This window comes from Lutzomyia longipalpis, chromosome 4 (genome assembly GCF_024334085.1).
Source record: "Lutzomyia longipalpis isolate SR_M1_2022 chromosome 4, ASM2433408v1".
Taxonomy (NCBI): domain Eukaryota; kingdom Metazoa; phylum Arthropoda; class Insecta; order Diptera; family Psychodidae; genus Lutzomyia; species Lutzomyia longipalpis.
This window is the reverse complement of record NC_074710.1, coordinates 12,943,742-12,957,235: the sequence shown is the minus strand read 5'-3', so window position 1 is coordinate 12,957,235 and position 13,494 is coordinate 12,943,742. Positions and strand designations below refer to the sequence as shown.

Genomic DNA, 13,494 nt, shown 5'->3' with positions numbered 1-13,494 from the left:
TAAAAGATTAACCTTCTCTTGATTATTCTTTCAAATAAGAAATTTTTTAATACAGCAGAGTGTAAACTCCTTTAATATTTCATACACCACGCAGTATATAATGTAAAACAAAAATAAATGTACTGGTAAGCTGAACAAGCTTACGAGAGATGTGTTTCTTTCAGTGTACCAATATTGTGAGAGCAAACTAGAACGCGAATTAATTTAAATACAGTCGTGATCGTGCAGTAGGACCGTCGTCAAAAAAACTTCTCCGCGGTAAAACGGCTGCAGAATGAGGAATTTCGCTTTCGCAGTGGGACAATTAGTACTATTGGAAAGGTAGGATACCAATTGTCCTACTACGAAGGCAAAATTCCTCATTTTGAAGCCGTTTTACAGCGGAGAAGTTTTTTTGACGACGGTCCTACTGCACGATCACGACTGTACGCGCAAAGTCGGGAAAAGTTGAAAAGTCATACCCTAAGAAATGTTTGGAAGGCCATATCTCGAGAACGGATCCATAGATTTTCATAATTTTTTTTGTTTGAAAGGTCTTGAAGTCAGCTATAACATATCGAAAAATTAAAAAAATTTATGTGGCCATTTTCGAAATATTCGAGTTCGAAATTTTCGAAAACTTTGTTTTTGACTTTAGCGCCTCTTACGGTCATTTCTCGAAGTTGCAATGTTCTACACATTTGTAGGGTTTCTCGAAACCTTTCATTCGCGCTTGAGTTGATCAAGATCGGACTTGTAGAACCCGAGATATGACATGCCAACTTTGGAAGGCTATATCTCGAGAACGGCGACATAGATTTTCTTCATTTTTGGCATGGAGCTAGATAATATAGTCAGCTATAACATATCAAAAAATGAAGCAAATCGATAATGGCGTTTTCGAGATATTCATCGAAAACTCATCGAAAATTTTGTTTTTGATTATTGGCTCCCTAGCGGTCACTTTTGAAACTTCGGATGTTCTGGAAAGTTGTAGGGTTTGTTGAGATCTTTCATTTGAGCCCGGGTTGATTAAAATCGGTCAAGCCGTTTTCGAGTTATGTTCGATTTTCGATGAAAAATTGTGGCGGCCATATTGACTTAACGGCTTGACCGATTTTCGAAAATAAGGTATCGTTGAAAAGCTCTTGATGGCCCCTACAACATGTCAAAATTTCAGACTACTACCTATAATAGGGGCTGAGATATAGGCAAAACAAAATTTTGAGGTTATTCAAAATGGCGAACGGGGGAGTGGGTGGTGGATTTGACCTCATAATCGGACGTCTTCCAGTCGATATTTAAACTTTGCCGTTTACCGCAAGTCTCTATCTATTACCGTTCTCTTGCAATTTAGCGTTATACTCCGGACGGACGGACGGCCGGACGGCCGGCCGGAAAAAAAATTTTTGGCGCATACGTTTTTTGGAATGTGGGGACTCTAATTCGTGCTCATCCCAAGTTTGAGCCCGATCTGACGACTTTCGATTTTGCTCGGTACACAAAAGCTGTGTCTGAAAGAAACACAGCTAAAATTTAACATTCTGGAGAAGATCGGTCAACGATCTTTAATCTTACAGTAGCACGTGTACAATTTATTTGAAAGTAAATTAGGATATGCAAATGATGCTGAAATTGTACAGGAACTGTTTTATCAAAATATGTACGTGTACATACATACATATATGTAGAATATTTGAGTGGGTGGGTGCAAATGTTCAATAATTTTCTAGTAGGTACATTGTATACATATTATACCTACTGATTATACTCAACAAGTGTTTCTTATGTTCTTTCTCTTCTCATTGCTCAAACTGAAATCTATAGCTTCATTCTTTACTGTCTTTAAGAACAAAAAAAGGGTTAAAAGGTCAATAAAAATCGTATCAATATCATTAAAAAAAAAACATTAAACTTTTAAGAAATTTATAATTCAGTAATTTAGGTAAAAAGCTCAAGGTGTGAACATTTTCTTTTTTTTTTATTGTTTTCTCAGTAACTTTTCCTAAAAAAAAATGAGCACGACTTTTTGGAATCTTCTTTATAATTGGTTTAATTAACGATAAAATTTTTTTTTGTTTAAAAATTTTTCAAACAAATTATACATAGTAATGACTTTTGAATGAATTCCGCATAAAAATCTTTATTTTCACTATCATTTCGCGTAAAAGATAAGCAATTGTTTTGTTTTTAAATAAGAAAAACAAATTAATTTCCGTAATTAAACAATGCAATACGTGAAAGTTGCCACTCATTGTTGAACATTCTAACATAATATTGGCAATATTGGTGATAATATACCCCGATAATGCCTAATCAATTTTTAAATGATACATAAAATGTGATAAGATATTGCGAAATGATTGTTTAACCAATATCAATCACATTATGTTAGTTTTGGTTGAATGCAGCAATTATTTCACGCGTTGTAAAGTATACTGTGCGTGGGACAAATAGAACATGTTGGCCAAGCAAGATTTTTTAGAACATTTTTCGGGCTTAGAGAGCAGTTAAAAGTTCTCAATTTGAAATTTCCTATCATTGCAGTGAATTAGTTTTTTTATTTATGTAAAACTATCTTCGTGTCTGGTAACTGATTATAATAAATGATTTTTTTTTCATTTATTCTATGAGCTAAAAAAAACATTTTAATGGGAATTTAATGAGTACGTGTAGCATATTTTACCAGTATATAATCACCTCTTCTACTGCATTGTTGCTAGTTCAAATTTAAAATTCAAAACTTTCATACCAACTTTTCTTATCAATTTTCAATGTGACCAATAAGGTGGTTATACATATTTACTTATTGCCACATATCTAAATATATAGCTACTGAAAAAAAAATTCTTCACCTTTAATAAGACAATGGGACGCCACACTGGAACAGTTTACCGCGTAATTCAAGACTATGAACATTTTCGCAGTAGTTTTCCTCCTTGCGGCAGTAGCAGCAGTAGGTTAGACTCTTTACAAAAAAGGATAAAAAGTAGCTGTAAACTAAAAATGTTTTTTTTAAATATATTTTTTATGTGAAGGACATTCAATTCCTGGTAAAGAGAAAACTCCCCTGAAGACGCCAGAATATTCTTTGGTTCCTGGAACTAATAAGACTTTAGAGCTCTTGGATATTAGTCCAGGTCCAGGACCTAAAAAATCTAGAAAATTTCGAGTAGAACAAGATGTGGTGTTTCAACTATTTACTTCTAAAGAAGAAAATCGTGCAGTTAAACTAAATGATGTAAACTCCCTGAAGCAGTCAAGCTTTGTCGCTAAGAATCCAACACGTTTTGTTATTCATGGTTGGTCTAGTAGTGGATCAGCAGATGTTTGTGTGAATATTCGGAAAGCATATCTCAAGAAGGGAAATTTCAATGTTTTTGTGGTTGACTGGAAGGAGGGTGCCAATGCAGGGTATATAACATCCAGAAATCGTGTAGGATCAGTTGGGGAAATCGTTGCGCGCTTCATCACCTTCCTGAATGAACAAACAGGCATGACGCTGAGCAGTGTAACGATTGTTGGACATAGTCTTGGGGCTCATGTAGCTGGATTTGCGGGGAAAAAATTAGGAGGCTCCGGTAGGATTGGAGCAATTGTAGGACTCGATCCTGCACTTCCACTCTTCCCATCTGAGGATCCAAAAGAGCGACTTGATGCCTCAGACGCAATCTACGTAGAGGTTATTCACACAAATTCTGGGGGTTTAGGTCAATATCGACCAATTGGTCATACGGATTTTTATCCTAATTATGGAATGAAACAGGTAAATCAGTAAAAATTTAAGGATATCATCTTCCTAATTTTGACTCCTCTTCTAGCCTGGATGTAGTACTAGTAGTTGTGCTCATAGTAGGGCCCATGAATTCTTTGCTGAATCCATTACGGCAAACTTCTGTGCCAAGCAGTGTAATCATTTCAGTAATATTTTGGAGAAAAACTGCGTTGAAACTGGAGTGAAGACAAATATGGGTGGAGAACCAGTGGCTAAGAAAGTTCGGGGAGTTTTTTGGTTGACTACAAACAGCAAGAGTCCTTTTGCTCAGGATTGCCGAAAGTAATCTTTAATGAGATTGTTGGAACTTCTTATGTACTGAGGTTCAATTTAATAAATTCGGATAACTTCAAAGATTGTTTCATGTTAATTTAGTACAATGAACTTTGGCTTTTTTGCTGCAGTTTGTTTAAACTTATGAGATATAGGGTGAAATATAGTCCGACGGTGTTTAGATTTCTTATGTTTTCATAAGATTTTTTTTTTAAATTTTCTTTAACATGAAATCTTAAGTTTTATTAAAGAAAACTTAACACACTCTTAAGAAAATTTTAAAAATCTTTTGAATCCTTAAATTTTGTTTAAGAAAACTTAAAACATATTTAGGAATATTTAAAAAAAAATTGTAAAAAAAACTTAACGAAGTCTTAAGAAATCATAAAACTGCTTAACTAGTGAATTTCACCCATAAACATTTTCAATTGAAAGTCAATCATAACGCGTCCAGTTATTAAAGTTGGTATACCACAACGTAGATGGGTCAGTCTATGCGTTGTAATTTAATTTGTGAGCAGAATTAGTAGGCAAAGTTGATTTTTTTATGAAATTCATCAATATGAAAGATTAAAATGCACATATCTGAAGTTCTATTAGACCTACAGAAATTTCTTTACTAGTTTTGGAAAGGTATTAAAATAGGCTATAAATTGACATAAATTTCAATGATTTTCAAGGTCACCTCTAGAACAGAAAATGGAGGATTTTTGTTTCACAAAAAGAGTTTTTCGTATTTTTCGTCCTAAAGGAATGGTTCTAGAGGTTTCTGATGTTCTAGAAAGTTGTAGATAATTGCAAAACCTTTAATTTGATACCAAACTGAGTCAAATCGGACAAGCGGTTCAAGAGATATGGCTCTTAGAACTTTTCAAATTCAAGAATTTTTTAAATGATCATATCTTCTAAACGGCGACATAGATTTTCTTCATTTTCGGACTGGTGCAAGATTATTAGTCCTGCTACAACATATCAAAAATTCAAGGAAATCTATGATTGGGATTCGAAGATATTGCCCCGTAAAGTTAGGCAATTTTTGTTTTTGTTTTTAGCGTCTCTTGCGGCCATTTTTGGAACTTGAAATATTCTAGACAGTTGTAGGGCTTTTCAATACCTTTCATTTGATACTAAGATGGTCAAAATCGGTCAAGCCGTTCTCGAGTTATATCGAAAAAACACTTTTTGCTTTAGGCCGCCATATTTGCTAAACGGCTTGACCGATTTTCAAGTATGAATTATCGATGAAAACGTCTCACTGAGCACTAAAACATACTAAAATTTCAGATTTCTAGCTATAAGGGGACTGGTTGATGGTATTTCAAAATGGCGGACGGCGGCCATCTTGGATTTTGAAAATGCGAAAAAATGAAATTTTACACCCACATTTCTATAGAAAACTTCAAACCTGAAGTCTCTATCTGTTACCGTTCTCGAGTTATAAGGCAAAGTTTGGCGCACCGGCCGGCCGGCAGGCCGGCCGGCCGGATCAAAAATTTTCCACCACTATTTTCGTAATGTGGGAAGTCTAAAATGTGCTCATACCAAGTTTGAGTCCGATCTGAGGTGGTCGGTTTTTCCGACGATTACAATACTTGGTATGCCACGATTGTGGTATACCAACTAATAATAATTTTATTAATCTCTACAAATTACAAATTATAATAATCTTTATTCAATTAAATTCTCAATTCTACATTATTCTCTTTATTAGCGATAATAGTCTCCTTATCACGCCAATTATCACGTAATTGTCAGTATGAGAAATTTCGCTATATTTTGTTCCCACTTCTTGGAGCGAACTTTGAATGAAGAATCTTGGGAAATCCCAACCATTTGTTTTGTATAGAGATGATCTAGGTGAGAGTGTCTCGTGTTTTGCACCTAAGTCGTCCGTCATGGCCCATCATTGATAAAAAAAAAAGTAAATGAGGTGCGAACCAGAACGACTGGTCACGTTGAAAACACATCGTAAATTATGCAGTGATCTTGCGATCAATAAGCCCATACTTTCTTATTATCGAAAGGTCTTACGAGGGGGTAGATTAATTGAAAAAAATGATTAGAAGACTTTGTAGATAAGAGTTTCGTATAAATAGCAAGGATGGATTTTTTGAAATGGTTGATAGTGCTCAAAGATGAAGGTGCTTGTATTTCTTTTGGCCGTTAGTGCTGTGTGTGCCTTCCCACAGGATCTTATGCCTCTGGGATTGCCCCTTGAGGAAGGTCCTGGAGAGGAATTCATGCCAGTGATTGATAACAAGGAATGGGCTTTGGTACCTGATTCCGAGGGAAAATTCCACATTGTCAACGTACAGGAGGCACTCAACGAGGAACCAGATACCTTCTACAATCCTGAGACTGATATTACGTACCTCCTGTTCACAGCAAGTAATCCCACAAATGGACAAACTGTGATTAGAAATAATGCTGCATCTCTGGCTGCATCCAACTTCAATCCAAGCCATCCTACGAGGATCCTTATTCATGGATGGAACGGAAATGCTAATGCTGGATCCAATACAATCGTCCGTAATGCTTATATGCAACGTGGAAACTTCAACGTTTTCGTTGTAGATTGGGGTGCAGGCGCTAATTCGAATTATGTAACATCCAGGAATCGCGTAGGCCCAACAGGAACGGTTGTTGGTAACTTCATTCACTTCCTCGTGAATTCTGGTGGTGCCAATAGGGCACATATATCTGTTATTGGACACAGCTTGGGTGCTCATGTTGCTGGATTTGCTGGCAAAAATCATCCACCTCCAAATCAGATTGCTAGCGTTGTTGGTCTTGATCCCGCATGGCCACTCTTTGATGCTAACAATGCTGCCACTCGTATGGCTAATACTGATGCTGCTTTTGTGGAATCAGTTCATACTAATGCAGGACTTTTGGGTTTCACTGTCCCAATTGGAGATGCCACCTACTACCCCAACTGGGGAAGCTCTCAACCAGGATGCGGAATTGATGTATCTGGAGCCTGTGCTCATGGACGTTCTAACCAATTCTTTGCTGAATCTATCAACAATAACACACATTTCTATGCTGTTCGCTGCCCTGGTGGTTATGATCAGATTCTCAATCAGTCCTGTCCCCAAACCGGTGCATCCAGAAGGAAGAGTGGAGAACCCCTTGATACCACTGTTCATGGTGTCTTCTGGTTGCCCACAAACAGCGCTTCTCCCTTCGCCATGGGGCGCATTTAGAATGATACTCAATAAATTATTATTGAATATTCTTTACTTGTATATTTTTGTTATGAATTTTATTAGTTTTCTTCCCTCTGAAATTCAAACGAATTTTACAAAAAGGACTTTAGAATTTTAGAAAAGAATTTCTATGTTTTATAACCGCCTTTCTTGTTTGACAGTGACATCGCGATACAATTTGACAAGAAGCTAGTGAGAAAAAACAACGAAAACCGTTTTCTTAAGAATATGTATGGGTACAGCCTAAATGTCCTGTTTTTCGTCCTTCCTGGTTCTGTGAGTCCTTTTGCTCCTTACAAATCTTTATTATCCATTGTCCTATTGTATTGCAGGTAATATCTATATAATAAAGAAATGTCTGTTTGTTGGTAATCTTCAGTCGTGTTCGGCTATACAAATCTACACCGTTTGACCGATCGCGATGAAATTTGCCACAGAGGCTTCTATTCTTATAACAGGCAGTTTCGAATGGCCGCCCCAAATTTTGTATTAAAATGATTTCTTCTTTTTGCAAAATTTTTCTTCTGGGATTGATAAATGGCTTGAATCTACTTATAAACCATCATATTTTTTTTTAAATAACTACCCAATTTATACTTTAAGACCGAAAAGACAGAACAATCCTGGAATGCTGACATGATTAGATAAGTTTATCTTATCCAGAAAATATCGCTGTTATTTTCCTCTGATTTTATTTGAAATCCACTATTTTTTTATTGATACAGATTTGATAATACAGAAAGAAAAAAAAAACAGAGACAATCTTTTTCTTGCAAGAAATTCTTTATTGAATAATCATCTTTAAATTGGTCCCATGGCGAAGGGGGATGCGCTGTTTGTGGGCAACCAGAAGACACCATGAACAGTGGTATCAAGGGGTTCTCCACTCTTCCTCCTGGATGCACCGGTTTGGGGACAGGACTGATTGAGAATCTGATCATAACCACCAGGGCAGCGAACAGCATAGAAATGTGTGTTAGTGTTGATAGATTCAGCAAAGAATTGGTTAGAACGAGCATGAGCACAGGCACCAGATACATCAATTCCACATCCTGGTTGAGAGCTTCCCCAGTTGGGGTAGTACGTGGCATCTCCAATTGGGACAGTGAAGCCCAAAAGTCCTGCATTAGTGTGACTGGATTCCACGAAAGCAGCATCAGTGCTAGCCATGCGAACAGTAGGATCATTAGCATCAAAGAGTGGCCATGCGGGATCAAGACCAACAACGCTAGCAAGTTGATTTGGAGGTGGATGATTCTTGCCAGCAAATCCAGCAACATGAGCACCCAAACTGTGTCCAATAACAGATATGTGCGCCCTATTGGCACCACCAGAATTCACGAGGAAGTGAATGAAGTTACCAACAATTGTTCCTGTGGGTCCTACACGATTCCTAGCTGTGATGTAGTTAATGGTTTGAGCTCCTGCCCCCCAGTCTACAACGAAAACGTTGAAATTGCCACGTTGAAGGTAAGCATTACGAACGAGTGTATTGGATGCAGCATTAGCATTTCCGTTCCATCCGTGAATAAGGATCCTCGTAGGATGGCTTGGATTGAAGTTGGATGCAGCCAGAGATGCAGCATTATTCCTGATCACAGTTTGTCCATTTGTGGGATTACTTGCTGTGAACAGGAGGTATACAATATCGGTTTCAGGATTATAGAAGTTTTCTGCTTCCTGGTTGAGTGCCTCCTGTACGTTGACAATGTGGAATTTTCCCTCAGTATCGGGTACCATAGCCCACTCCTTGTTATCAATCACTGGCATAAATTCCTCTCCAGGACCCTCCTCAAGGGGCAATCCCGGAGCCATAAGCTCCTGCGGGAAGGCACACACAGCACTAACGGCCAAAAGAAATACAAACACCTTCATCTTTGAGCACTAACAACCCATTCCATGCTCCCTGCAGCCCTTTTATAGAAGACCCTTATCTCAACGTGCGAAGTCACCCAATCAATTTCCCAATTAATCTACCCCCTCGTATGGGATTATTGATCGAAGATCACTGCATAATTTACGATGTGTTTTCGCAGTGAATTTATCAATGGTTTTGGTTCGTAGCTCATTTTACTCTTTTATCAATGACGGGCCATGACGGACGACTTTGGAGGTATAACACGAGACACACTCACCTTACTCACCTAGATCATCTCTACAACAACTTGATGGGATTTCCCAAAATACCCCATTCAAAGTTCGCCTGAGATGTGGGAAAAAATCCTCATATTGGCAATTTTGTGTTAATTGGTAATGATAAGAATACGCTTAATCGTTGAAATGAAGATAAAACGGAGAGATTTGAGCTGAACTGTTGGTTGTTTCTTGATCCTGGTAAAAGGAATTGTTGAAGGAAAAACTGATGATCTCTACTAGATCGATTGAAACAATATTCTCTGTAAAATCGCCCTCACGTTGCATAGTATTTCGAAAGTTCTTAACTATGCTTTTTTGAAAAAATAAAACTATCCTAAAAACCAAACAGATATTGTAAGACGATTAACAATCACACACGTTAAAAATCTCGTGATCAACCAATAAAAAAGCGGTTTTATCCAGTTAAATGATTATTTATTCATCCTTTTTTTTCACATAGCACGTGCGATAAAAACCGCTTAAGAATATACCTACATAAATTAAAAGCCAACACAAAAAACATAAACTCCACCTGTTTTATTTGATGAAATCTGATTTGGTGTGTCTTGTGACCAGCTCACAGCAAAAAAGATCTCATTTATTTCATTATTTATTCCTCCTTTGGACTCTCTTGTGCTTCATTGATGTTGAAAAACTTCATTTTGATTTGAGTCGCGGACTTTCCTCAAATCATACGCAATTCTTGTTTTCGCTGGAAGAGCTATGATAATTAAAATTAAGCAAAAAAAATCTCGTGGAGTTCATGAGGTAATTTGTGAAGAAGTCATCTGATCGCAACGGATGAACTGCACGTGATTACAAACTGGGTGGGATAAACCAATGTTCCATAATGAAGAAATTGAAGATGACCACGGTGTGGCATGCAAATTGGTACACACACGAGGAAGACAATCTTGTGAATTAATTTGCACACCGTAAAATGCCATTGTCCATGAATTTAATCACACCCAAGATGACAAAATGAATCATAGAAATAAAGAATTCTTGGTCCACGTGGGATTAGCATGAGTAGCAATTTTATTTAGCAACATTTCTATTGCGAGATCAAAAGAATCTCTCCCAAATTCGTTCAAAGAGGCTCAGGCCATTCGCAAGAACCTGACCAAGGAATTGCGTAAAGCCCCACATGGACCGCCAGATCCTCGCGAAGAGCCCCCCTCAGACTTGACCCACAGCAAAGGGGCTGTTGTTGTTGGTGCGCAACCAGAAGACACCGCGGGCATTCTTGTTGGATGGTTCACCACCCATTACGGTGTCCACACCAGCCGCCTGGCAATTCTCATTGACGATATCATTGTAATTCCTGCACTGGCGAGCCCAGAAACCGCGTGTGGTGGTGATGGATTCAGCAAAGAATTGATGGGCTCGACTATGGGCGCAATTCCCGGCGATGTCGATGCCACAGCCCGGCTGAAAAGACAAAATAACAAACATTACGGAACTGATAAGAAAATTAGATCAATGGATGTTCGTAGTCCAAGAGACTCTAGTACATATTGCACTTGAGATTCTCTATCTTGAGTGGTGCTTGAAATTAAGGAATGTTCTTTAACGATAACGCTTCTCCAGTTTGTGCGGAAGTAACTTGATAATCGTGACTTGGAGCTATTTTCCCATTTAGAGATTTAATTTTCAATTATTGACTTTAGTTAAGAGTTGAGGATTTATTCAAATATAAGGTGCTTATTCATTGTTAAATGAAATAAAAACCCTTATTTAACCATTTCATGTTCTTTCGGTCAATTTGTTTGCCCTAAACGTGAAAAATTCTATTTTCTAGAACCTAAACGATTTTTTTTATTAAATAAGATAAAAATGTAATGAATTTAATTAATTTGAATAAAAGAAAACGTTTCAGAGAATTAATACGAGAAATACGATGAAAAGATCGAATTTTTCACGCGGACGCAAAAGGGTTAAGGTTTCTGATTCATTCATGACACGCTATCTTATATAGAAAGAAAAAAAAAAACAAGTTAAAAAATCATTAGTTATTTGGTTTAGTTATAATGAAACAACAAAGATGTGCCGATAAATTCCAATAAGGATTTGCCGAAAAATATCATCAATGACGTCACCATTGTAATTTTTTTAAAAATATTTTTCAATAAATTTTAATTAAACAGAATGAAAACCATTTTTTCTGCGATTCTTTTTCTTTAAAAGAAAAGACACAGCTTCTGTGTAAATTAAGTCTGTTGAAATTCTTAAATTTTCACTAATCTTCAGTAGTTAAAAACCCCCTTATTTCTTCCACCCATTTGTATAAATTTTTTATATTTTTTTAAACCTTGAAATCAAACGTGAAAAATATTCCAGATTTTTTTTTGCTACTTTGCAATGTATTCCGGAATTTTTCGCGCTTTTCTCGAAAGTTTTTCATTAACAGTTTTTGGCAGAAGCAAAAATTTTGCCTCTTTACGCTTCCAACGATGATGATGACGAATCTGACGGGACTTTGTTATGGCAATTAGCACCATCTTATCTTATTAATTTATTCTCATATCATGTGATTTAAAAGGCCCATTAACGTATAATTTTTCACAAATTGAACTTGAAGATATGTGGCAAAAATCAAGAAATTAAAAATTAAAATTAAATGAAAGCAAAATATTTTGTAAACGTGGAAAAGCTGAGAAAATCAGCTATTAAATTGTCATAGAGCGCTTTTATCTTTTTTAGAACTATTTGTGATGGTTAATTTAAGAAGTTAAGCATTTTAACTAGGACAGACTTTCAAGAAAAATTGAGGACAAACCTTGAGGAAGTTTGAAAGAAAATTAGCAAATGTATCGTTAGTTTAACGAATAATTAAATATTTAGCAAAAAGATCTCACCTGACTTCTTCCGAAATTGGGGTAGAAGCTAGCATCACCGAGTGGATGATCAAAGCCCAGAAGACCAGCATTTGTATGAATGGATTCCACGTAGTTGGCATCTGAGTCATGGAGACGTTCACCTGGTCTGTCGAGGGAGAAAAGCGGGAAGGCTGCATCGAGGCCAACAATTACTCCAATTCTGCCCGTTCCATGTGAATTCTTCCCGGCAAATCCAGCAATGTGAGCTCCCAAACTGTGTCCAACAATCGTCACTGTGCTCGTATCCATTCCAGTTTGCTGGCTCAAGAAGACTATGAAGCGTGCCAGGGTTTGACCAACACCATCAACACGATTCCGCGATGTTACATAATTTGAATTTGCACCTAAGCCCCAATCAACGATGATCACATTGAAATCACCCCTCTGGAGATATTGTTCGCGGATGTTGTTGTTAATCCCGGAGCTTCCATCACCATTCCAGCCGTGGATTACAAACCGAGTTGGATGGTTGGCGTTGAAGCTGGAGCCAACGAGGGAATCTGGATTATTCAGTTCAATCACACGGTTGCTAATTGTGCGTGTGAAGAGGGTAAAGATCACATGTTCGTCTGGAACGAAAAATCCTTCAGGTTCCACCGGGACAGAATGAATATCCACAAGATGGAAAGTCCCATCAGCATCGGGAACAAGCGCCCATTCAGGATCCTTTGATGGGACATTTTCAGGCTTCAGCACAACTGGTGGTCGGGGAGGATCCAGAGGGATTGAGTGCACTGCACAAATGAAAAAAAATTTCTCGTTAAATCACTTCATAAATCACCTTCTGAGCTTCACTCAATAATGCCAACCTGCAGCACAAAGAAGCACAATCACTGCGAGAACTTTCATTGTAGCGAATCAAACAGTACTGTCCATCCTCAAGTCATGGCAGTTGATCTTCTTTATATACTCTGATGGCTAAGACTTTATCAGTCTGGTGGTCACCTTAAAATAAATTTAATCCTATTTCCTTATCGGTGTACTCTCTCTTGACATCACCGATAGGGCGATTTCTTCAGGAGAACAATTGACCAAATCACGCGACTATCAACAAAATTTTGCGCGCGATATCTTATCATGAAGGATTAAACCTTGATTACCACGGGCTCTATTGATATTTTCACGTTTACGTTTTACTTTTTTATTCGGGAAGAAAGTTCAACAAGAACTTTTATCATTGTGGTCAATTTCTATGCGCATTTATATTCCACTTCGTGAAAAGAAGTCTGAAGAGACTATGGGC

At 37.3% G+C, this 13,494-nt stretch overlaps 4 protein-coding genes across 4 annotated transcripts; 2 read left to right on the top strand and 2 right to left on the bottom strand.

The window, feature by feature from the left end:
- Window positions 1–2,705: 2,705 nt before the first annotated feature.
- LOC129796432 (phospholipase A1-like) lies at window positions 2,706–4,108 on the top strand. Its single transcript, XM_055838347.1, has 3 exons — window positions 2,706–2,939; window positions 3,018–3,745; window positions 3,801–4,108. Exons 1-3 carry the CDS (start codon window positions 2,891–2,893, stop codon window positions 4,038–4,040), a joined length of 1,017 nt encoding a protein of 338 aa, XP_055694322.1. The 5' UTR covers window positions 2,706–2,890; the 3' UTR covers window positions 4,041–4,108.
- A 1,587-nt stretch (window positions 4,109–5,695) lies between these two features.
- Window positions 5,696–7,273, top strand: LOC129796431 (phospholipase A1 VesT1.02-like). Its single transcript, XM_055838346.1, has one exon. It carries the CDS (start codon window positions 6,163–6,165, stop codon window positions 7,231–7,233), a length of 1,071 nt encoding a protein of 356 aa, XP_055694321.1. The 5' UTR covers window positions 5,696–6,162; the 3' UTR covers window positions 7,234–7,273.
- A 727-nt stretch (window positions 7,274–8,000) lies between these two features.
- Window positions 8,001–9,124, bottom strand: LOC129796430 (phospholipase A1 VesT1.02-like). Its single transcript, XM_055838345.1, has one exon. The coding sequence runs from the start codon at window positions 9,109–9,111 to the stop codon at window positions 8,038–8,040; it is 1,074 nt and encodes a 357-aa protein (XP_055694320.1). The 5' UTR covers window positions 9,112–9,124; the 3' UTR covers window positions 8,001–8,037.
- Window positions 9,125–10,374: 1,250 nt separating this feature from the next.
- Window positions 10,375–13,164, bottom strand: LOC129796429 (phospholipase A1 VesT1.02-like). The gene is made up of 3 exons (XM_055838344.1): window positions 13,061–13,164; window positions 12,231–12,985; window positions 10,375–10,803 (listed from the first exon to the last, which is right to left on the bottom strand). The coding sequence occupies exons 1-3, from the start codon at window positions 13,098–13,100 to the stop codon at window positions 10,552–10,554; spliced, it is 1,047 nt and encodes a 348-aa protein (XP_055694319.1). The 5' UTR covers window positions 13,101–13,164; the 3' UTR covers window positions 10,375–10,551.
- Window positions 13,165–13,494: the final 330 nt, after the last annotated feature.